We start from the raw sequence: 25,498 nt of genomic DNA, 5'->3' as shown, positions 1-25,498 counted from the left end.
TTGTAAAGTACTGTGTTCTTGATTTCCAATGACTCCGTTCAGTTCCCAACAACCAGGTTCCTCACCTTTTAACTCCTACCTTCCTTTCACTGGACTACTGCGTTTTTAAGTTCTTTTTCTGAGCTGCCTTTCTGTGGAACTCTAATCCTTCCACCTTTTCTTTTTTCCTTACAGAATGACAATTCACCCTTCCCAGAGAGTAGCATTGAATAATTTAATTAATTAATGTGACGAAACATTTATACCTCTACAATTGAATCTGATTTTTCTATTAGTAAAAGCTTTGCAGTTAAGATAAGCTCATAATTAATTTGAGATTTCTGGAAGATTCCATCTTATTAGTCTTGTCATGTTTTCCATGAGAAATTGTGACGTGGTTATGATAATTAATATCTTTGTTTGCTTTAATGTGTCTTAATGATATTTTTTTCTGTAGTTTTTTGTTTAATATACCAAAGTCTGCTACGGATCTCTCACAAAACTAACAACGCAATCTCCTTTTTTCGAAATCAGTGTGCGAAGCCAATATGAGTTTTGATGTGATTCAGGGGAGAGCTATCGGAATGGAAGATGAACTGGTGACTATCTCACGTATGCAGAAGCTACGTGTTGGGATGCTGTGCTATCTCCGATTCCCTGACAGAATGATGTCAAAGGTTAGTGCAATCAAACTAATCAGCAGGCGGACGTGAGGGACTTTAATCGTTCCGCTTAATTAGTGTTTGCTGTTGCTGTCTATCTCTGCCTTACCGGATATTTCCAGTCCTCATAGTCCAATCAACTACTAGATAATAAACAGCAAGGGTAACAAAATTAAATAAAAATGATACGATAAAATAAAAAAGTGTAAGCAATTGGAAATCTTTGTAACCTTTTTAGCTGTCATATTATGTTTTCTATCTAATAACAAATATTCAGACCTATGAAATTTATTTCGCTTTCGTAAGTTTTCTCAACAATATCAAATTGGTATTACTAATCTATTTCCATATCATTAGTTCACAATTATTTACTCATTTAGAAAAACATGTTGGATAACAATAATTTTATTTTTTACTTTAAATGATGAATCTCTGTAAACGAACAAAAAAAAGTTTTAAAAAACGATATCAACTCTTAAAATTTGAGGTTTTACATTTCAAGATATTTAGATTTCAAAGTATCCCACTGTGCGCCTAACACGGATTATACGACGATACATTTACCACTATAATGCAATCAGCCATTTTGTGTCAAAATTATGGCTGATAGAGACCAAAAAAAATTATGGCAGACATGTATATCAAATGTTATTTGAGTAAACTATTTATGAATTAGAACAGAATGAAGAATCTTCATTATTATGCAGAATTTATTTCAACGCTTCTTGTAGTCCTATTATTTTTTTATTGTAGGAAATTGGTTGAATGCCGTTAGAAAAAAGTACAAAAATGGCAGGAAAACTATTAGTAACCGGTATTTCGTCCTACTTTGCTGGTCTTCATCAGAGATAAATGAGAACTAGGTACTAAAATTTTGAAATACGATCAAACTATGAGAGTACGCATAGAAAGTTGTAGTAAAAATAATATGTAAAAATGAACATAATATTAGATTAGATAAAAGTGGGAAATGCAGTCAAAGAAAAATATGATACATATATGAATAGAAATAATATTAATAAATATTTGCTCTACTTTTTTTGTGTGTTTCGTTACCACTATCCTGACGACCATCCTACATTCACCACATACAACCAAATAATAATCTTCAAATATTATTTTTTTACTTTAGTTTTTTAATGCTCGAAGGCATTCTTGCAGCGTTTTACCGATTGTGGAATAAAGGCAGGCATTTTTAACGTGAAATTTAATTCCAAAATAAATATTTGAATCCAGCATTAAGCAAATACGAATCGATTTATGAAAAATGCTTCATAGAATACAAGTAGAATGAATCAACATAGGGACTTCTTAAATTAGATGATAAATTTAAATATAATTAAAATGAATTAAGTTGATAAAACAATACCTTCATCCAGAGGTACTTCCTCCCAGATGGCGACTTTAGTCCCCGACGGGTCCTTGAGGTAGACACTTCCAGTCACGTCTCCAGCCATTCTCAGATCGTGATCTAGGGCCAGGACCCAGAACTCAACTGGAACGGAAAACATTTTGTCAGAGAGCACAAATATTTTGGTTCAAAGAAAAAACAAATCACAATGATATACTTATTATTTTGAGTTACCTCATTAAATGTTGTGGTCCCATCCATTCATTATCCATATCGGATTTACTTAAAATAAAATAAACCTGGGCCCATGAATGCAACCATATTATTTCTTAACCTAACCAACGATTCTAGTTGAGTTTAGTAAGTATCTATACCCAACCGCAAGGTTTTCACTCCAAACCGCTATAGGTACGTATACCCAATTTATAGAAGCTAAACCTGAACAATGAAGACCTCCCTATCCCAGAGCAAGCCAACGCACGATGAGCTGTATAACGCTACGGAATGGAACAAACATTAAAAGATTAATGGAATATGTGGGCAATAAAATTTAATTCTAATGTGATTTAAAGCTTCAGGAATACTGAAGAAATCGCTTTCATGTTAATATTAAAATGTTACAGACTCAAAAAATAAGGACTCAATGCATAATTCCTCTACAGCCGTGTTAACAGGTGATGTATGAGAATGAAGAATGAAACTAATAAATTTCACACTTACAGTTAACGAATATTTTTTTTTTTTTTAATTTTTTATTCAGATCCAAGTGGTACGCTTACATAAAATGTTGCAACTGAATTATATATATATATATATATATATATATATAACAGTTCCTATATATATAATTTATTTATTGTTATTTACAACTGTATAAAAATATATACAACAAGTACATTTTCTGTAGAGGACACATTGACATGATACAAACATGTGGAGAATCTATCCAATGGTAGAACTCAAATAACATTTCCAGAGGAGAAGATCCTAGGTGATGGCCTCGAATCTTTGTTTTAGACGCCTAGAAGGATTATTAGGTAATGAAGGAGAAGCCAGGTAACAAACAAGTGGATTTGGGTGGTTGGGAAGTTTATCATGGAAGGAATGGTAGGTATCTGGTTCTGGCCAAATTGGCAACATATGGGACATTGAAATCCTGATGCATGACTTGATTTGTGACAAAGTAAGGAGCATTAAGAATTTTACGAAGGATTTTGGACTGTAAGGATTGGATTCGGGAGGAATTCGATGGTTTAGTGGAGTCCCAAAGCTCAACTCCGTATGTCCAGATAGGCCTTATAATAGTCATGTAGATCAGTCTTTTGTAATGGATTAGCAATTTAGACTGTTTGTCCAGTAAATGTTGTAATAGTCGGAATCGATGTGCAGTTTCCTGTCTTTTCAGTCTTGCATGAGGATTCTATGTCAGTTGTTTGTCCAGATTTAGTCCTAAGTAATGGATCTGTTCGACAGGAATAAGTGGGGTATTGTTAAAGGACATTGTAGGGCAAGAGGTCATTGATTTACGACGAAGGGTAAATGTGATTTGATGGGATTTATGGGAATTAATTTTAATCCTCTAGTTTCGGCACCATTCTTCAAGGATGGTGATGTGAGATTGGAGGGTTTGGGATACAATGTAAGGATCATTGTTCACTGAAAATAGCGATGTGTCATCGCCATGCGTGGTGAGGATATTGTTAGGATAGGTTGGGATGTCAGCTGTGAAAACTGTATAAAGGATAGTACCAAGGATACTACCCAGAGGTACAACAGCAGACTGACGGAATAGGTATTGATAAGCGATGTTACTAAAAATTTAATAAGCTATAATCTTACCAGAACTTCTATTAACTTTAGAATATATATTTTCTGTTCATTCCAGTCATATGTTTTAATTATTTACGGAATTCAATTGTGTAATAATAAATAATGACAATTTAAAAAATATTTTCCGTTTCAGATGCTAGAGCACATAAAAATAAATGTTGAAGATATTTAACGTAATTTTTTTATATTATCTGATCCAATGATCTTATATGACAAGCAATTACTACAAAACAATTCACCGATCCTAATGGAGTATTGAAGTACATTACTGTTTCGGAGATATAAGAAACAGTGACATAGCAGCTAGCAGCAATGAAAGGGAAAGTAACTTGGACAAGTAAGTGTATGTCATAATTATTTTTTACATAAGGTAATTTATTTATTGCATATATATGTAAACAACAAATAATTGTTCTTAGCAAAAAAAAATAATTTTAACCTAAAAATCATTTTATATTAAATTATAGTCGATAGGCAGTCCAGTATGCAATGGCTCGTAAGATGAAAAATAAATTTGTATCCTAATATAATAATCTCTAGTATCACTTTGCCCAGTGGTGAATAGATCAGTGACTCACTGAACAACTGCCCTAACGAAAAATTAATAAGTAAAACTATAAGGCTTTCTATGTTTAAGTATGTGTAGAGGAAAAGTTACATAAAAGCAAAGGAATTTATGTTTTATTGATTTTATGATTTATGAATAAACTTTTGTTTGTATAATGAGCTTTTACAAAAAGATATATACAGGATAAATATAATTTAAATTATTTTTACTTTTACTATCTAATTACTTACAATGGCAAAATATTGGTGTATCAAAAATTTATATAAAATGTGAATCATAATTTTTTGTAGGGAGATAGTCCGGGCGGCGGTCAATAAAGGTATCAAAATAGTAAAAGAAAACTATTTATTGTTAACTAACGTTTCGCTCAACTTTTATACTTCATACGGTCAACTATCTTCTTCCAAAATTTTTTTTTGTAAAATTGAATCATTTCAAAATTATGGGCGATTACGAGCATCCATAAAAAAAAAAGTTTTGATATATTAAAAGCTGTCTAATTAGTTCCCTTTTCGATAAAAATAATTGGTTATGCAGTTTTAAGAGTAGTTCAGAAAATAGGCTGTAGATAATCCCAAATAGGCCGCTGTTAAAAAAAAAATGGCGGATAGTAATGTGGAATATTAAAACCATTCTGGAGTAATAGATATGTGACTTTGGTGGAAAATCTTAGAAAAATTACCCAACAATCTCGGAGGAAAGCCCGGCACTTTTTTTGAAGAAGCGGAAATGATATTTTGGATGTTAGTAGATCTTTTGGTCTATTTTGAAGATAATATTTTGGGAAACCGATAGTGGAATGGTTTAAGATCTAATTAATTAAGCACTTTACATGGTTAATTGGGAAGGTGTGGAAGATGAGGTGAATAAAAATAGTTTTTTTATTAACGCGAGCCTATACAACTAGGGCAGAACATTTTATGAATTAAGAAGTGGCTTCTTCTGTTAGCTATGTTCCTCCCGCGTTGTATGGTACGCCGATATATACATGGTATAACTTTAATAGTATCTTCATTTTTTTCTAACGAAGGAAGATTCAAAAAGTATTTAGATACAGATGACTGAAACTCTTGTGACGACTTCAAGTCCGAAAAATAGATAGATGAAATGTGGAGTACTTGCACTGAAATACAGTTTGATAACTTTGAAAATGTTATGACACGCCTGGGAAGAAAAAATGGAGTTTATTAAGTCATTATACTTTTTAAAATAATTATTGTATACTCATCAAATTAGTAGGTCTCATAGAGGACTCATCGGAAATGAGAAAATTGGACATTAAAGCAACGAAAGATTTCGTTGCTGTAATGTCCAATTGAGGTGAAAACCTCAAAAGGTCTATGATAATAAAATGACCCGTCATTTTTAAATAACTCAGATAAAAACGTTAATTTGATACAACTACCGAAAACCAAAATGCACTAACAGAAATATTGAATTAAAAAATGGGTCACATCATATTCAATTTCACCGAAAAAATTTGATGCGAATAGATGGAAAAAAATTTCTAATATAACTTTTGGAAGCAATCAGCCTAAAACCTTCCCCTGAGTATGGAGAGAGGCTGAAAATATACGTAACTTTTTACAAACCCAGTTTCATTCACATACACTTTACCTTCGAGGGGCGAACTAGGTCAATAGTCCAGTTACGGGATTACCATCCTCTCCAAATACAGCACGAGCCAAGTAAAAAACCCATTCTCCAGTTTATAGTTGGAGAGTTTTTATATTCAAAGTATAAAAATATTTCTATGACTATATTTATATATATTTTTTAAACAATATATGTTTTAACGGAAAATTCACTATTTTGGATACAGTTTAAACGTTAATTTTTTTAAATAATTATTATTAGGGAAGATGGAGTAGATTATTATTCGGATGACGTACTTTCAATATAAGAAAAAAAAACATAGAAACACTTGGTTATGTAAGTTATTTTAAATTTCTACATGGCGGTTAAGGTAGCTATTAATAGATCAGGAGTGAGATTATATTTTTAAAAGAATAGCAAATGGATATTTCAGCATATGACTATTAAAATTCTGGTAAAACTTAGATTAACTAACTTAAATATTAAATAAAAGTTGTAGAAATTAGGAAGTTGAACAACATCCTGTGTTTGTGTGTCCCTGTGCATGTATGAACGTGTTTTTTTTTTTAGTTTTACAAAGTACGGGATTTTTACCTACACCTGTTCATTCCTCTTCACGGGACCACCGTTAGGCATTACTAAAGGGAAATGGCTAAGTGCCGCCTCCTTTTCTTCACATTTTCATATTAATCACGTCTTATAGTCCTCTCTTCCTCTCTCAACCTCTTGAGGACGACTGTGGTGAATCTTTCCACTGCGTTCCAATGCTGATCTGATCGTAGCATAGAGCCCACCACGTTATCTGGTGTGATGCGTCCTCAACATACTCTCTGCAATTCGCTTCCCTCCTGAGCAAACCGAATGCAAGAAAAAAACACGTGCTCCGCTGTTTCCTCATCAGTCTGACATCCATGGCATTCTGCGGTGTTGTCCAATTTGAATCGGTATTGGTATGCTGTATTCGGTATTTCCGCTCTTTTTCTCTGGAAACGTGAGAGCGTCGTCTATAGTGCCTACTTCTTTCTTCAGCAAGGAGTTTCATCAGTGGCATTCTGGCTATCACCCACCCTGCCTCGTAGGAAATCGTCTTCAAGCAAACTCTGCGATAAACCGTAACCATCTGTTTCCTGTATGATTTGTTAACCATCGCATCTTTCCAAATAGGAGCTGCATATTATATAATCGATGAGACAACTGTAGCAAGAAGCCTTCTTCGACTTTCCCTGGAACCTCCAACGTTAGGCAAAAGGCGTGAGAATAAGGATGCTACTTTAGCAGATTTAGTGCTGATATATTCCGTGTGAACATTGAAGCGGAGACGTTCATCAACCATGACTCCTAGGTATTTTAAACAACACTGGGAACGAATTTCGTGGCTACCCATCGTGACAGTGATGGTTCAGTTTGCTTCCTTTTAGTTACTAGCAGAACCTCGGTCTTGTGATCTGCAAGTTGTAGGCCTACCGAAGACAGCCAACCTCGGACCGTAGCAACAGCCCAGGCTGTTCCTAACCAGTTAGCGATGAGGGTAACTTCTTCCAAGTACTCCGCCACCACTACAACTGTGACGTCGTCTGCGAATCCCACAACTGTGCCTCCCTCCGGCATTGTCAATTTTAAGATTGCGTCGTACATAACGTTCCACAGAAGAGTCCCTAATACCGAGCCCTGAGGGGCATCACCAATAACCTTGTATCTCCTTTGGCCAATGTCTGAAAAATGAAACAGAACTCTATCTTTGAAGTAGTCTGTGAGAACTCTCATAAGACAGGCTGGCAGCGCCATAACCCGTAGGGCATTTATTATAGAAGTCCATCTTGCTGTGTTAAAAGCATTCTTAACGTCTAGAGTGATGATTGCTGCATAACACTTAGCGCCCCTCCTTCACCTTGCTCCTGCGATTGTTGTGCGGGCCATCTCTATTACCAATCCAACAGCATCTATCGTGGATCGCTCTTTACGAAATCCGTATTGAGCCCACGTGATTGTGTGTGTGTGTTTGTATTTCTGCGAACGTGTGACTGAGACTTAAAACCGGCTATCAATGCGATTGCCCCTACTCATACTCCTGCGTGCCTAGAAGACCGCGCTTTGCTATGGCCAGCTCCGGCGGACCCTTGACGATTATCTTCAGATTTGGAAGTTGGTAAGGACATTTTATTGAGGAGCAGACTGCCCTCCTGGCCTCAAGCTATGCAGCGAGGGATGCTGAGAGGCAACTAGTGTTCTTCCCCCGCCAACTGAAGGCCACCGAGACCCGTTTAATCTAGCTGGAGTCAATACTTCGCAGCACTAAGGGAAACAAGGCGTCTGGTCAAGATGAGGTTCCAAGTGTGCTACTGAAGATGCTTCACAGGAAGCATAGAAGACGGTGGGACCCATTCCGGATTATCACCTATCGCCGGTCCTACTCGTTCGTTGTGTTCTCCTGAACAATAGTTTCCATTTTATGGGGGCTTCTCAAATTCTCACCAGGATATTTCCTGGCAGACCCTCTGAGCCTCCTTTCATGTATGTATATTTAAACATGTTTTCTCGAAGTAGAAGGTCAAGAATCTTCATAAAACTGTAATGACTCACAGCAGAGATCTCTTCTGAGCGTCGCCAGCCTGCTTTTCTACCGGCTTGTAAGATTCCGATTCCAGGCATTAATGCCGTTGGTGACTTTCACTTGCAAGACTGGTCATAATAAGGTTTTTCAGAACCTCACCACAGGTAGGAGACATATAGGTCTATACGACTTATGGGAGCTACTTAACCTAGTCCCTAGTACTTATCCTAGTACAGAGGTGTTTGAGATCTGAAAGTAATCCCCATTCCGGCAATTATGAAGATTTCTTAAGGCTCTGCTCAAAGTTGGAAATAATATTCTTCAGGATTGCTGCATCAGGTTTTTGAGCCAGCTTTATTAATAAATCGGTAATCATTAAATCGGTAATGCATTAACAATTGACATGGCACAAAGTGTTCCATCCCGTGTCGTAACGCCTACCCTCCTTACCAGTGCTCGCAGGTCTCTTAGCCATTCGAAGAAAAAATTATTCCCAGTCTTTTTGGAACTGCAAGTAATATTACTTTTTATGAATAAGTTTCCGTGAAAAACTTTTGTAAATGTCCAAATGTATTTAACATTTAAATACCACATACATTAACGAAACAAAAAATTAAAATGTATATGGGTGGAAACACAAAAAAGAAATAAAGTTAAAATAGTGAGATACAATAAATATAAATGATAAAGAAAGACAATATACCAAATGAATAGGGATACAGAATCAAAATTATATAATAGGAAAATTAAGAATTAAGTAATTAATGTAAGTATACTTAAGCTGGTAACATATGAATATAAATCAAAAATAAAATACAAAAATATAAAAAGAAAAAGAAAGGATTGTAAGTATAAAAATATAATTAATACCTCCATACCTTAGGGGTAGAAAATTTAGAAAATAAAACCAGAATAAAAGACATGACAGGAAATTGGGCTTCTGAAAAGCTGAACGTAGAGAAAAGAAGCATTATGATGGTTTTATAATGTTTTTGAACCTTATATTGCTTTTTTACTTATGTTAAGTGTTTTTATCTTTTTTAGCCTAGACGAAGTTCTGCAATGTGGGGCGAAACGTTAGCTCAAATAAAAACAGTTGTCACTATTTGAGATTTTTTTTTTACTGTACCCGGTCCATACTCCATTTATTAATAATACACACGGTCAGACAACGATCTTCCATTAATATTTAAAATTTTGTGTGTCACAATTGGTCCTAATGCACTATTTTAAATCTATTTTGTTTAAAGTGCATATTATAATAATAATGATCTGCAATATATCTTAGGATTAAGTAAAATCTAGCATTGAATGAAATGTGAGTTTCTGTTCCAAATGTTTCAGAGCACCTAGCTGAAGACTGTTTCGGAGTGGAAGGCCTCCAAGATTTAAGGGGAACACTTCGTTAAGTGTAAGTGCGTCCATCTTAAGTTGGCTACTTACCCGCTTTATCGCTGTGAAGTTTTGAAGTAGTTTTCCCGACAGGGCTTTCACTCTTAAGCCCCGGGAATCAGCGTTGAAGAAAAACTGCAAAGATTTAGAGACGGTTTAAAAACCAAGATAGAAGTTTATCAAAGTAAAGCAAGCGTTGGGGTGTTTTTCAATACGAGGATTAAAGGTAAAGACTTTTTTTTCTAATGGGTCTGATAGAAATACCAGCTCTGATGGAAGAAATCTTATGTTTATCGATTGCTGTAAGCTGTAAGAGTGACGCAAGAACATAGCAGAGGTGAGAAATGGTTTACTCCTACTTTTGAACTTTTACGACTTCTTTTATCGAAGCGCTTGGAAATGACGCAATTTCCTGAAAAGACTTTATACTTTAGAGTAAAGCCGAAACATTTATAAAAAAATACCATGTATTTTCATCAATTTTCATTTATATTTCGAATAAATAACGGGACCGAAGAAAAAATTCGTCAATATTAGATCCATCTATTCCATCTAAGCTTTTATTAAAATAAATAAATATGTACCGCTCCAATCCATGAAAAGTTATGGGTACAGTACTTTGTAAGTAAATACTGTCACTAGACCAACAGTCGTACAATGAGATAATTTGTTCAAAATCATGCTCAACCGCCAGATTTTGATCCAATTAGGGAACCCACTTTATGTGGCAGGGTGGACCCCGGTGGCCCACAGGGCTGACTCACGGCTACAGTGACACATAAAATAAGCATCTTCCACAACCGGAATCAAATCCGGTTTCTTGAAGTTAGTAGCAGAGTGTCTGAACTGAAATAAATGTAATCGGCATAATGAAATGAAGTATTATATCTGTATTAATTATACCTTTATGAAGAAAATATTATTACCAGGATAATGATGATAATAAGTATATGACAACCATTTCCTAAGTCGATTCTAGCAGGAAAAATGTTATATTGTAAGAGGATGGTATAACAGGAGCTCACTAAATCGAACCTGTACTGTAAGAAATAATCAAATAAGCAATAATGCAGTTATTGCATTTGATACTACACAACATATTCATTATCTATTATCTGTTACATAAGTCATTTAGTCTTTCTAGACTATTTTTCAGTTCCATGAGTTTTCCTTGAATTTTCCATTTTAAGTATGAACATTGCTTATTCACACATACACTTGATGGTGAAAAGCTCATTTAACTTTAGTTTTAGAGAATTTATGATAAATAATTGATTACTTAGTGCACTCTTGGGAAAACGGTATTCGGTAATGAAGTAGTTAAATATCAAAAACTTTTCTTATGATTATACAATTTAAGACAATTAATTCTAAAATTGGGTTTGTTTTCCTAATATAAATTTTATGACTTCATTAATGAAGTCCATAATATAATTAAAAATAGTCGGTATATGAATTACTCGGTAACAATGTTGAGATGAAACGAAACAGATATGGATTTGTATTATTATTTTATCAATTACTATTATATTTATTTCTAAAAATATGAGTATCGAATATGCTCAACAGTCATTTATTAAAAAACTCCATTTTTTCAAGGTAAAAGTGAGTCGAAATATGTTGTTAATTAAAATGTTTTTTATAACAATTTTTTTGCAGCAATTTTTCATTTAAAATCTGTTATTAAGATACTCGGAAATTTTTAATTGTTTTATAAAAACCTGTGTATTGTATTGGCACAATGAAAAAAAATTCAAGGACCGTTTATTTAATACAGAACGGAGTTCATTTTGATAATTTTCGTTACAGTGTCAGTGAAACGAACAAAAAAAAAATATTGTTCTTGAAACGTTCCAGTCTCCCTTTAAGCTAATATAAAAAGAGTTAATTGAATATTAAAGAGAAAAAGCGAGAAGTTTGAATAAAAAATATTGCGGAAGAGAGAGTGCGACAGGGAGAGAGGCTACTTTCCACAAACTAATTTTATTACGGTGGGATGAATCGTTGCCAAGACCATTGTTCTGATAAAGGGCAAGGCTAATTAACAAACAATTAACGTCAGTTAACTTTTCTTCGGCTCAGCTCTCAACAGTTCGGATCCAGCAAGTTCTATTCGTGTCAGCTAAATGCTTTTTTACAAATCACTACAAATTATTCACACTAATCTACAAGTAGTAATATTTATTCGTTCATCATTAATATAAAAAAATGATGTAATAACACATATTTTATTAAATAGATATTAGCACCTAAATGAAACACGAATGTATGATGAGACAAAGTATATAATTTAAATTTATCTTTTTCAATTATACAAATTCATAATGGTTCTTGTTTGCTCTAACAGGATCGTAATGCAACTATAATTTTAATATGAAATAAATCGGTATTATATATACGCCTTATTTTATTTTTATTGTTATGCATTGTAATAGGATAATTGTGAGCTTTGGGCAGGTTTTGTAGCTAAGAGTGGCTTGACATACCTTTATTGAACTAATTAATAAATTTAATAAAGTATTAAAAACTCAGTTTAATTCGTCGAGACTTTACTTTGGAATCATCTTCGCCTGAAACCAAAAATCCAGTCTTGTAACTCATGATTTTTATCTCCATCTATTCAAGAGTTATCACACATAGTTTCATTATGCCTGTTTCAGGTGGATTTTTTAGGAAAAAGGAAATTTTTGTACAATTTATTTATTTTAAAACAGTTTTAGGTGGGAACTTATACATTATTTATTCACTTAGCTTTAACCGACATGTTAATGCTTGCTAACATGCTGATATGATAATGCTAACTAATATATTATATATTAATGCTACTAGTTAATATCAAATCCTGATCATAAGGTCCGTTTCATGAACGCAAAATTTTTACATCTAGTATCAATCTCATTTTATTCTGCTATTCAGAAATCGGATAGCTAATTATGAGTTTTAAAAACCACCAGTGAATCAACATATATTTTTTGATATTCCTAATTATAGTAATTTTAAAGTGATTAACTTGGATTATCACGTCATTTTCACAGCTCCAATCAACCTCATCCAAGAAACACCCAAACATCGGATCGTTAGCTTAAGAAAAGGGGTTAGGCAGAAAAAAAAATAGCAGATCAGAATAAACAGAGGTTTCTTCCTTTTAAAGTCGACGTTAAATAGAAATAAATGAGATGAGAAGAGTAGTAAAGTAAACAAAGGGATAGAAAAAAACACAATAGCTTTTCTAAGGAAACAAAAGGTAGAAAAAGTGTTGTTAGCAGGAAACTAGGGAAGGTTGTTTCTTGTCCAATTTAAGCTGGCGCCTGGAAATAGCTTAAAATGTTCATTACCTCGGCCGTGCCTACGGCAATCGCTGGAGTTGGAATATCTCTTCCAGGAGCAGATCTTCTACCTTCTCTCTAATTCTATTTCCCTCGGAGGGCTGTAGGCTAAAGAATTAGCTTCAAAACTGGTTCCGGCCCAGATTGACAATTAACCCCGAGGTTGGTCCAATCCAATGAAGAGCTGTTATGCAAATGGTTTCTTACCTTTTATGAAGGCTATTCCAGTTAACCTCTTAGTCTTGGGCTGGAATTTGTAACATTTTCTTGATCAGAGGGGTGCCCAACACTGTATAAATGGAAAGCGGTATCTTAATTGTTATTGTTACTTTCTTATTTCATTATAGTGATACCGTAACTATTCAATAATTTTCTAACAGGAAATTTGGACTATTGCGCTTACTATATAATATAGCTATATTTTTTATGGCTATAAGTAGAGGTACATACCTCGTATAAATTCAAAATATAATTTATGTGGTACTGAGGTAAGGCACGATGCTACTAACTCCAAGGACCCGGATTTACTACAAAAAATTGTTTACTGTTACATTGTAGCTGTGAGTCAACCGTGTGGGCTTTGGAGCCCTCCTGGGCCCTGTTTCATAATGAAAGCTAATAGTATTAGTTGGTAGTACAAGTTTAGAAACCAGTGTGGTAATAATACTAATATTTATTTTTTTAATGATAGGGATGACTATTAGTGATATTACAGGAATTAAAAAATACTAAGTACAAGTTACTATTGTACAAATCAGTGTAATTGAATTAAGATAAATCTACAAGACTAATAGTATTAGTTTGTACTTTATTATGAAACAGGGCCCTGGAGTCCACACAGCTTCAAATTTTAACTGAAAACTGGCTAATTTAAATTAAAAGTGGCTGAGGTTATAATGATTTCAAAATCTGATAACTTACCCAATATCACAAAGTTAAACAGATAAATTTTATTGTTTCCACTGATCCATAATTTTTTTGAAAATGTGTTTTTGAAAATATTGAGCCACTGTTAGAGGAGGGTGATTTTCTTCCCGATCCTCAGTTCGGATTTAGATAGAAGTACTCTAATTTATAAACTACTGCATATAATCTTTTGCATGATTGAAAGGCTTTTCGAGAAAAGGAGTTTTGCTCAGCACTATTCTTCGATGTGGTACAGTCACTCGACAAAGTATGGCACCACCAAGATGTAGAATTCAAACTGCTTAAAAATCTCCCAGAAATATACGCAGACAGATATTCATGGTAAAGACTGTGTAAGATAGTATTCAGCATTTAAAAAGGCTACCAAAAGATCATGTATTTGGTCCCATTTCCTTGTTAGTATAAATAGTAAAAGAAGTAAAATAAAATAGAAAACTATTATTTTGATATTGAATTAGAAACAGTATATAAAATGATTAGAAGATGGCGTTTCCTGAATTAGTCTGAAGGTAATTGTTAACTAATTATTGTTATATAGTTGAGTTGGTCGACTGTGGCTAAATTTTGTCAGCTAAGTTACGTAATAAGTTTTGCTAGTCATCTACAAAGGCAGTCTTTGTTGGCTGTACCATGTAGATACATGGTACAACCAACAAAGACACAGATGTGAAATGTTAAAACACCTCTGATGGGTTTAAGAAGGTATGGTATGTTTTTAGCTTCTGTCCAAGTTTTACTTCTGAAAATGTGAAAAAAAATAACTTGTTTAGAGACCTTCATTTCATTTTACCACGCCGACAGCAAGTCTTGGAACTTTCTGTCAAATGCTTACTCAATTTAATTTTACATATTATTAACAATAAATCTTTTGCATAAAAACATATCCTTTATAATAAATAAAATCTGCGTCATATTTTATGAAAATATAATATATTTTTATAAAATAATAAAAAGGAATGGTTTATAATTCTCCCTGCTTCTGTTATGCAACCTCTATGAAACTTGGTGCAGTGAATGTTCTACCTGCATAGTCAACTCATGCATATTCTGATCTCATTAACACACTGCCTTGACATAAGGAGCTTATCGTATGTATCGATTATCCTACATAATTCAATTCTAGGACATATACTGTACAGGCAATATACCAGTTCCAGTATTCCAAATTACCTTTTACAAACACTAAAAAATATTTAGTTTTTCTCAAGTTAAATAGTTATGCTTAAATAAAAAATAAATATAATGAATCTTTGAATCCATTAGACATTCGCTAAATCGATTGAAATATTTTATTTGATGAATCTGACAGCCCTTATATTAACAAAAAAAAAACGATTACGGAAATAACTTAACTGTAATGCTATATATATTGATGGATTATTAGTGAAGTTTGTGATTATGGTTATTAGTTTAGTTTTGGAGGCCTAAGACTGTTGATTAATTTACTTTAATTATGTTGACACGTACAGAACAAGGATATGCATGCATGCTAAATGTACAGACTCATGGAACCGAATGTCCTGCAAGGAGCTATTATGATGCAATGTAATATGAAATAAGAAAAAAAAAATTATTTATTTATTTACTTCCATATAATGTATTCATCTAGGTAATCTATACTCTACCTCTATATATTTATTGTTATATTTTTATTTTATTAAAAAAAAATAGTATGATGTAATATGGGACGACCCAAAGTTTTAATTTACTCGAAATTAAATTTTATTTTATTCATAAGTTTTTTTTCATATTCTGCTGTTATTTAATAGGTAAGTCACTTTTTAATTGTTCTTTACATATTTTATTTATTCTCAGATATTTTTTATTTAATTGTATTTCATGTGTTAATGTGGTATAAACAGTTAAATGTAGAACCTAAAAGTAATATACAAATTGGAAGCTAATTTATATCATCTAAATATTAGGTGCGGTTTTAGCACAATAGCCTGAATAAAAAAAATAAAATAAAATAAGGCTCACATACACAGACGAGCGAAAAACAAAACAAAAAAAGTTGTTCACAACAAAAACTTGACAATCGGTTCACTCTCTCAAGAGATTATATTACAATATGAAACAAAATGGTGGATAGTGAGTTCTAAGGATCATCGTGGGGTGACGTAAGGCTTTGCTGACACTAAATAAAAAAATAGAAAGTAGTTTTGGTGGAAATCTCGAAATTTAAATAAAGTGTATTTTACATATTTTTTTCTTAATTGTTTACTAAAGTTCATTTTTGAAATAAAGAACTAAAACTTATATTTTTTACTCAGCAATTTATATATATTGACAATCGTCTAGAAGATGCAATGCGAATTTCAAAACGTCTTGAAGATAGATAAAATATAAGATCATAACATAATTATTCATAACATAATCAATAACCTGGAAGATGGCATGCATTAAATTTTTTTTTTTATTGATTGATAGATTTATTTATTGATAGATATTACAATCTGCCACACAGTTGTGGGCAATAGGTAATAGTGATGAATGATCTAATACATACTAAAATAAAAAAAATAAAATAAAATAAATTAAAAAAAAACTCTCTTAAAATATATACAAACAAAAGAATAGACAAGATGAACATAATCAAACTATCTGTATGAAAAATAAATAAATAAAATAACATAATGATAAAATAATATTTACGATATTTACACAATCGACCTGAGGATCCCTGAGCCCATTCTATCCCCCACGTGTGAGGGGTAAAGCAGAGCTCAAAAGATCCCAGTGCATATATTAAAAATTAATTAGATAATCTGACAAAATAAAATAAATATGCCCGTGTCAATTTATAAGTTTTATCACTATCCACATCAGTCAATATATGTGAAAAATAATCGCCTTCTAGTACAGATGACAAATATTATTGACAAAGGAGGCAGAGAAAGGTTTAGAAATGGAAGATGAGAGCGGGACAGGAGGATAAGGGGGTTATCCAAACAGAGCTGCCCTAAGAGCCCTGGATCCTCCATCCATCTTCACTCCCGTAGTCAAATCACACTTGACCTCCCAGAACACGTGAGCATTTTGCGCCGTCGCTCGATCGATGTCGCTTGTCGCTCATGATTTATGCTCTAGGGAGGCCTTGTTATTTGGTGGAGTTTTTTACCCATCCCGCCCCCCCCCTTCCCTTTATGTGGCCCGTGTTATTTACGGTCTCGGGATATCCAGCTATTATTGTACTAACCTTCAGATATTTCACACTGGAAATTGAATCTGCCAGAGATTGGTTCTGTAATTGGTAGAATACCTCTATCCTGTGCCCTACCACCTCCACGCACCGAAAAAAAAACCCGTTATAGATAAGGTGATAATTTAAAAGAGATTTTTCCTATCTTTTGCATATGCGAATATATATATAGGTCTGTTCCAACAAACGATAAAATATATAGCATGATTAATTTCAAAACCTCTACCCCAAATACGAAAGCTAATTTACAGTAAAAAAAAACTTAATGTTATTAAAAATTAAACGAAATCCTTTTTAAATATGAATAATGTATAAAGCAAAATGGAAGGTAAATCTGGACGTTAATCTAAATAGAATGAAAGTAGTATAATACAATTATAAAACAAAATAATAATACAATTTAGTAGTTTTTATAGATATATTGGAACTTAATTCATTTTTAAACTAATTTCGAAGCATTTCAATCATAAATATTAAGATACTCAATTAATGTTTTACAATTAAGGACTTAATTTAATATTTAATTATCTCAAATAAATAAAAGATTTTGAAACAACAAATCCTAATTTGAAATAATGTATGAAGTTTCTAAAATAATGGAAACGATAAATATAAACAGATATTATTTTTTAAAGAAATATATCCCGTGCACTTGAGTCGAAGTTCATCGATGATTATTTAATTCCCCTGTAATGATGAGTGTATGTAACAGATACATGAGTATTACCAAATACATGGGTATGAATAACAGATACGAAAGTGAGTATATCTACCACAGAGAAACAGTGATAAATTCAAATTGCAAAATTATGGAAGGGGTCCCTAGCCTATATAAAGTGGATATTCCTAATTAACGGGAAAACTAAAGCTCATGTATGTCCAGTTTGTTATCTTTACATAGATAAGTAATAAATTGGAAGGTGAAAGCACTTATAAAGTAAATATTAACTATTTTATTATTTTAATTTCCTATAAGAAACTTGTGTTTTTGTCAAATTCCTTTAGTCAGTAACTTATAAATCAAAGTTAATATAAGCAAAGCATCAAAGGGAATTAAATTTCGTATTCCAAAAAAAAAATGAATAAATAGAATAAGTAAAAAGGTCATATCAAGAATTGGACTAAGAAACTCTTAAGTTAGTTAAAAATCTAGTCGCCGATAGATATTGCAAAGGTTCAGGAACTCTCTAACTGATGATACCTGTCGATTCCACAAATGTCTAAAACATGAAGGCTTCACTTGCGCTAAGGAGTAAAACTCTTCAATCTAAAACCCAATTTAAAAATTCACTTTAAAACCTTTCTCAGTATCAACAATCACCGCGGACCAAAAAAAAAGTCTCTTGTCCTGAATACATAATGTAGTTTGGAAACTGTTCAAAAGCAAGTGCTCTATTCCCTCAACAAATTTGAAATTCTAATTGAAACATAAAGATCTATTCCTATAATGAAATATATTCAGTCTATGCCCTCAACTAGAACCTCCTATTTTTATTTTTGATTATAATTACCTCAGTATTTCGATTAGGAGTTAGCTATAAATATATATAATGATACAAAATATAGATCTGAATTAATTATTTACTTAATCAAGTGATTTTTAATTCTCCACTGCCGCACTATTAATTTGTTTCCCAGGGTTGTCTTACTTTTTAGAAAAATGAAATCTACCTCTAAAATAAAAAAAATTTAAATCAAAAAACTCAGTAACTCCTCAGTGTTATTATAACAAGGGGATGGTATAAATTAACGCCTGGTAGGAAAGTATTAACAAAAGGCTGAATCAATATTGGAGATCAGAGGAACGCCACGAGACCACGAGGGAACTGTCGATAGGGTATTGCAAACGACTGAGTTCTCTTTGAAAACTTCCAGCTAACAAACAAACTGTCACCAGCCAAGGCTGTGAGGGCTGCAAGTTGGACCGCAAGCCTGTCTGGCAATGCCTACTTTACAACTACTAAACAGCCGTCATTCGAACTTACGAATATTTTAGCTGCAGCCAGATATCTGACAGTTGAAAAGAGCCATCAAAAATCGCTAAAATTTTATATCTTTTTTCATTGTATAATTTAAATGAAGACATTCAGACTTCCTGAACGTTTTCCAGAGATACTCGCACTACGCCAGAAACTGTGACGGAATATATTGCAATAAATGAATCTCGAAATGACAAAATTGATTTATTTATTTAATTATTAACACACACAATTTTGATCCAATAATCTCTCAACTTTTATTTTCAAAAACTCTCCAACGTTTCGGCCCTCAGGCCATTTTCAAGGAGACAACCTATAAAAATTATTGTTTCTATATTAATTACATTGTTTCCTTAAAACATACTGATATTTTTGGCTATACCTTAAATATTGATGTCATGTTCTTTAAAAACTTATCTAGAGGCTAATTGTCATATCTTTAAAATAAATTGAATATTAAAATAACACTAAAATTGATTATTTCCTTACATCACTTTTTATATCTTAAATTTAAAACTTTTTCACACAAATAATCTTCTCTTATTCCACTTACAGACATCATGTATAACAGTACATACCTTCAATAGGTTAGAACTCTGTTATCACCTTATCATTAAAAATATTTTTTTCATATTTAATACAATTTAATTAACATTCAATTTTAATTTATTTGCTTATAACCTATCATTTCTTAAATCCTATATTTTTATTATAAATGTATTTTTTTTTACATTCATATACCCCCCTCTCTTTTTTATTCTTTCACATATGCACTCATCTATACATGCTTTTATATGTGTATATATTTGTACACTTCAAGGATTTGAAAATTTGTTTATTTGACATATTTTTTAAATAATTATATATTTATTTTATTTAAAATGACAGAATAATAGTGGTTTAGTTCTTTAGCAATCATTATAATAAATCATTAATCTGAAATTGATTTAGTTTCAGTTTTTTAAAAAAAAATTTGATAAGTATAATTTTTTTTAGAGTGATAAACTGGGCTTGAGAAATGAATAGAATCTACCACATTTGAGGGAATGGGTATTCTTAATATAACCACTCATTAAGGAACCATAAGTAAATGGAACAATAAAAAATTAAGAAAATTAAATTTAAATCAAGTAAAATTAACAATTTAAATGCAGGCATAATTATGTAAAATATATAATCCTTGAAAACAACAAACCAGGCTTGAACTTATAGAGGAAAAAACAAAACTCAAGGCAAAGACGGTGAAAACTAAGTGAGGGCATAAATTGTTGAGTTGAAAATAAACAACAGAAAACAATATGCCACTATTAGCTGTAAAAATAAAAATCTTGTTCTAAACATGTTCTAACTACGAAATTTATGAAATGATTTTCCATATAAAAAGCATATTTCACATCTTACTGATACTCGCAACTATCGTAGCAAATACAATCCTTAATCCTTTCTGATACAAAACTAATCATATCCTAATTTAGTGAAAGGTAATACTTAAATGCATTTAAAAAAATATACACAACAGTTTCAGAGGAAGCTCTTCAAATAACAGATTAATAGCTATGCAATTTGTATAAGATGCGCCCCAACCCGAACGGCCGTCACGTCGGATTTTTTTTTTCGTTTTTTTTTTTAACCTATTTAAAAAAATATCTCAAAAAATAAAAAATATTTTTAAAAAATTAAAAAACGATACTATCATTATATACTATATTTATTGTTTTTACATGTTTGAAATATTTTTTATTTTTTGAGATATTTTTTTTAAATTGGTTAAAAAAAAATAAAACGAAAAAAAAATCCGACGTGACGGCCGTGCGGGTTGGGGCGCAGGTCCCAGTGCCCAGGTCGGTTCGGAACGTTGTGGGTTCGATTCCTGGGGCTGTTTAACATTTAAACTGTAATTTAAATAATCTTGACACTCCCACCTTGGTTAATATGGAGCGGCAACCCAGGTAGCCGTCAGGGGTTGGCAAAAAGAACCACTAGGCCCACTTGCCGGACTTGTTCCTCCTACCAAATACTAGTACCAGTACAAGTAGTATATAGTCTTGTACTGCTGTTGTTGATTGCAAAAGAAAATCATACAGGAAAAAATAAATTACTAGCAATAATAATAATACATACAATCTTTCCTCGAAAATTAAACATCCGTTGATGATTGAATTTTAAAGCTATACTAAAAATATAAAAAATTAATATCTTCTCGATTAAATTATAAAAATATTATTATATTTTTTGCCTAATTTTTAGGTGCAGTATGCAACAAGGCTAGAGGAGCCGTACTCTGAATTGTATGGATTATATCTGTCGATAAAATTTGTTACCTTTTAGAAACTCAAACAGCTTCTTCCAATATTTTGGCATTAAGGCTTGACGATGAACCCGGAACAGACTAGAACGGTGTTCCAGAATTTGACCCGTCCTCGAGATACAATTCCAGATATTACATCTCGGGGGTGGACTCCCTTCAAGGAGGTGCTTATGGGTTAATCTGGTATGTCTGATCCTTAGTCGGATTATGATAGTTTTTTGTGGACGAATTCCGAGGTTTGGTAAAGGTTGAGCATCGTCTGGTATTTTCTTCTTTTTGTTTGTTTTAGTGACCTTGGAGCAAAAGCAACGCTGTACTTCCCTGCATCGGTCCATCACTGATTTATTGTAGGCATACAGCACCATGTTACTAGTAGGCAATAGGCCCACTTGCCGGACTTGTTCCTCCCACCATTACCAGTACTAGTAGACAGTGGAAGTAAGGTGCATGCTTCTTTGGCCGCTGCCTCAGCCAGTTTATTACTCGTTATACCTGTATGACTGAGAACTCATAGAAAGTTATTTTTTTATTTTGAGTTGCCTTGAGGCTCGAGTGAGAATCACTAAAATCGTAATAAAGTTGTTAAGTTCGTGTGTTAGTGCTAAAAATACAAAAAATATTTTCATTTTTAGTGATTCTAATAACTAAATTATTGAAAGGTAGTGGAGGCTGAATAAAAGTGCATTGAATTTTGAATTTTACTATAACGGTAGTGTACAGAAAGTGATATTGGCTTTGTTATTTCATGAATCATGAAGGGTTCATTAAATTAAGGAAAAAAATTCAATTAAAACACCTAGAGAAAAATTGGTGTAAATTTTGGTACACCGTTATATGTCCTGTAAGAATGATAAGAGATAAACAATACAGGGGAGCACCATTGGTAGAGTGAAATAAATAAATCGAGGCTCTTCAATTTATAGGGAGGTATCTAAAAATCCTATACCAAATCTTACTTACACCAATATAGGCCTATATATTTATTTAACCACAATTAACAGCCATAATTTTCAAATTGTAGGCCGGCAGCTATTAACAACAAGCGGGAACAGACCCAGCAACCGCTTTTATTGGCCAATAAACTCGGGGTGAGGGAAGCTAACGGGCTAGGGGTTGATATCATATTTCTACAGCGAGCCAATTAAGTAAAGCCGCTGCAGCGATCGACCAATAGCCATTCAGCTTTAGGCGCCCTCACCCCGCCCAATTAGCCAGTTATTAACGTTCGATAAATATTTGGATAACGCCCGTGTTTGTCCCTGTTTCTTTTTCAGTTAACTAACTCCACATGATGATGTGGCGTTAGTTTGAAATTGTTCTACAAATAAGCCTGATTTTTTTTTTTTTTTTTTTAATTTAACGTCCATATTTACTCAAGCTTGAGCAAAAAAGACATACATTATCCTGTAGATTACTATTATCATGACAATGAAAATTATAAAATTCTAGGAATTGTAAATCGAAAGGATAAAAGTCGATATGGCACTATGGTCCAAACAAAAGATCATCAACACATTCAGTCACTTGTGTTTGCCTTTGCCAGTTTGGCGTTATCTCCCAATTACATAAAGACTGAATAACGGAGTCGCCTTCTTGCTGAACTTTTATCTCAAATTCTTTTTCTAAACTATAGCATAAAGGAGAATGTCCACCAATCTATAATTGAATTTATGATCCCCTCACAAATTAGACTAACTAATATTATTTTCTGAATTATAATGTATCCATATTGCCTACTGATATGTATTGAGCTTATAACAAGACACCAGAAAGAACAGCTGAGAACCAATCCATCCACCTACATCTTCTACATCCGCTATTTATAATTTTCTCCGAATTGTCAAGTATAAATATATGTTTTGCTCTTTTTTGTACTGCATACACCTACGTATAAATATTACCACTCCTTAATGTATCCTACGTTTAGATGGTAACAATATTTTATTAAATATAAAGTTATATTTTATATTATATAAAATATTAATAAAAGTTATATTTATATATTTTATTAAATATATTCAATAACTGATAAACTGATAAAAAAAAGCCTTTCGAAAGGAATTCAATTGTAGTAATAGTTTTGCAGAACTCAATATAAATTAATTAATTAACTTATTCTTTTGGATAATTGGTATCAGCGATTATCCTGGCATCCAAACTAAATCTTGAGAGGCAGTACATAGCACTACTTGTGTCTGTTTAATTTATTGGTGCCAGAAAACGTCTGCCAGTCTTAGGACTGGTCTACAGAAGTGAAACTTTTAGAAATAAAATAATTTATTAAAATTAATCATTACTAAAATTGTATTAATAAAATTATTTATTATTCAGTATATAATTCAATAATAATAATTAGTATAGAACAGCCATTTCTTAAATCAATTCTAGCCAGAAAAGTTTTATATTGAAATAGGAGAAGATGTGATAACAGCATTTCACTTAATCGGCCTGGTACTATCGAGATAGTCAATCTCCTCTTAGCTCCTACTCTTCTATTAGAATATAACACTTTGCCTGCTAGAATTGATCAACGATTTTCCTTTTCACCATTTCTGTTTCATTTCGCGAAATAAAATCAATTTACTGGTCGATAATTTTTTTTTATCTTGAGTAGTAGACCGTCAGTAAAGAATCTTCACTTCAAAAGATTTGATATTTAATGATAATCAAGTTGTTATTAAATTATTGTGAACGCAATGAACTGAGAAGGTGAACGTAAGTAGTTACGGTCAGTTTAGTAAGAGATCGCAATGAATGAGAGAACGTGTTCCAAAAACATGTCTATAAATGGAGTGATCGTTTAGGATTCTAATCCGGCAAGTGAACTTGTTTTACAAACCTCTACTATTGAGGCATCCTAGATAAGATGAACGTAAGTTTATGAAGTTTTCTTAGTAGTATCGAACTTTTGAGAGCCAAAATGTAGCAATTGTTTTCAGTTTTTGTTCTGCAACATCTGAAGGATGCATTCTTCTGATAATTTTACTCTAAAATAAATGGATTAAGATTAAATTCCTCAACGAATGATATTCTTGTACTAAATTTATGTCAGAACTTTGATTAACGCGGTAAAAAAACATAATAAAAAAATAAAATACGGATTTAAAAAAAAAAATGGGTACCGTCTAGTGCACTTTTTGTTGGCTTTTAAAGAAAATCAAAATTGATTGAATAAATGGTACTTCTTTTATATTCAATAAAAGATTATAATATTCTTCAATTAGAGTTATCTAACTTATAAAAAAATAAGTTATAAGAGCAGTTTTCTATAATTTATTAAAGAATATGCATTCAATGTATTTTAGTTGACTAAATAAACTACTAAACGAAGCTAGAAATTTCTTTTCCGTTGAAGTAACAAAAGATCTATAAAAGTTTCTGTATTACATAAATAGTGGAAAATTTAACTTTTACAACAATGGGATGGTAAAGTAGGGAACGGGACTTCTGGCAACGAAAAATGAAAAAAGACTTAAAGGAGAAAAGAAAAAGAAAATAAAGAGACGCAAGAAAGATGGGTATAATACAGCGGAAAAGCTAGAATGGGAGCCACTAAAATAATTTCACACGTTGAGGAAAGGAAGAGAGAACTTTTCCTAAATCTCCCTCCAAAGTCGCTACAGTTTGAACCCATTTTTCGGCACCAATTTGTGGCCTCTGTTCCTCGGCTTTACAACAACTTCCTACCGCCCTGAGCCCAAGAGAGTAGAACCCACCTTTCAGCAAATATATAGTGTAAGCTCTAGTAGATGGGTAATTTTCACACGCGTAGTGGGTAAATCTTGGTTTGTATATTTTTTAGTTGAACTGTTCAGAATATTAATATA

The 25,498-nt window shown here is 32.5% G+C and overlaps 1 protein-coding gene across 1 annotated transcript in view; it reads right to left on the bottom strand.

Moving 5' to 3' along the window:
* LOC106689017 (C3 and PZP-like alpha-2-macroglobulin domain-containing protein 8) overlaps positions 1 to 25,498 on the bottom strand; it is a gene marked incomplete at its 5' end in the record, with an annotated part of 143,321 nt that overhangs the window by 110,706 nt on the left and 7,117 nt on the right. The window contains 1 exon segment of the mRNA XM_014433756.2: positions 2,011 to 2,136. Coding sequence (XP_014289242.1) covers positions 2,011 to 2,136 — 126 coding nt within the window.

Source organism: Halyomorpha halys, unplaced genomic scaffold (assembly GCF_000696795.3).
Source record: "Halyomorpha halys isolate HHAL.00 unplaced genomic scaffold, Hhal_1.1 Scaffold1259.1, whole genome shotgun sequence".
NCBI classification, from domain to species: Eukaryota; Metazoa; Arthropoda; class Insecta; order Hemiptera; family Pentatomidae; genus Halyomorpha; species Halyomorpha halys.
Note: the sequence above shows the minus strand (reverse complement) of the source record. Positions and strands in the feature narration are given on the sequence as shown.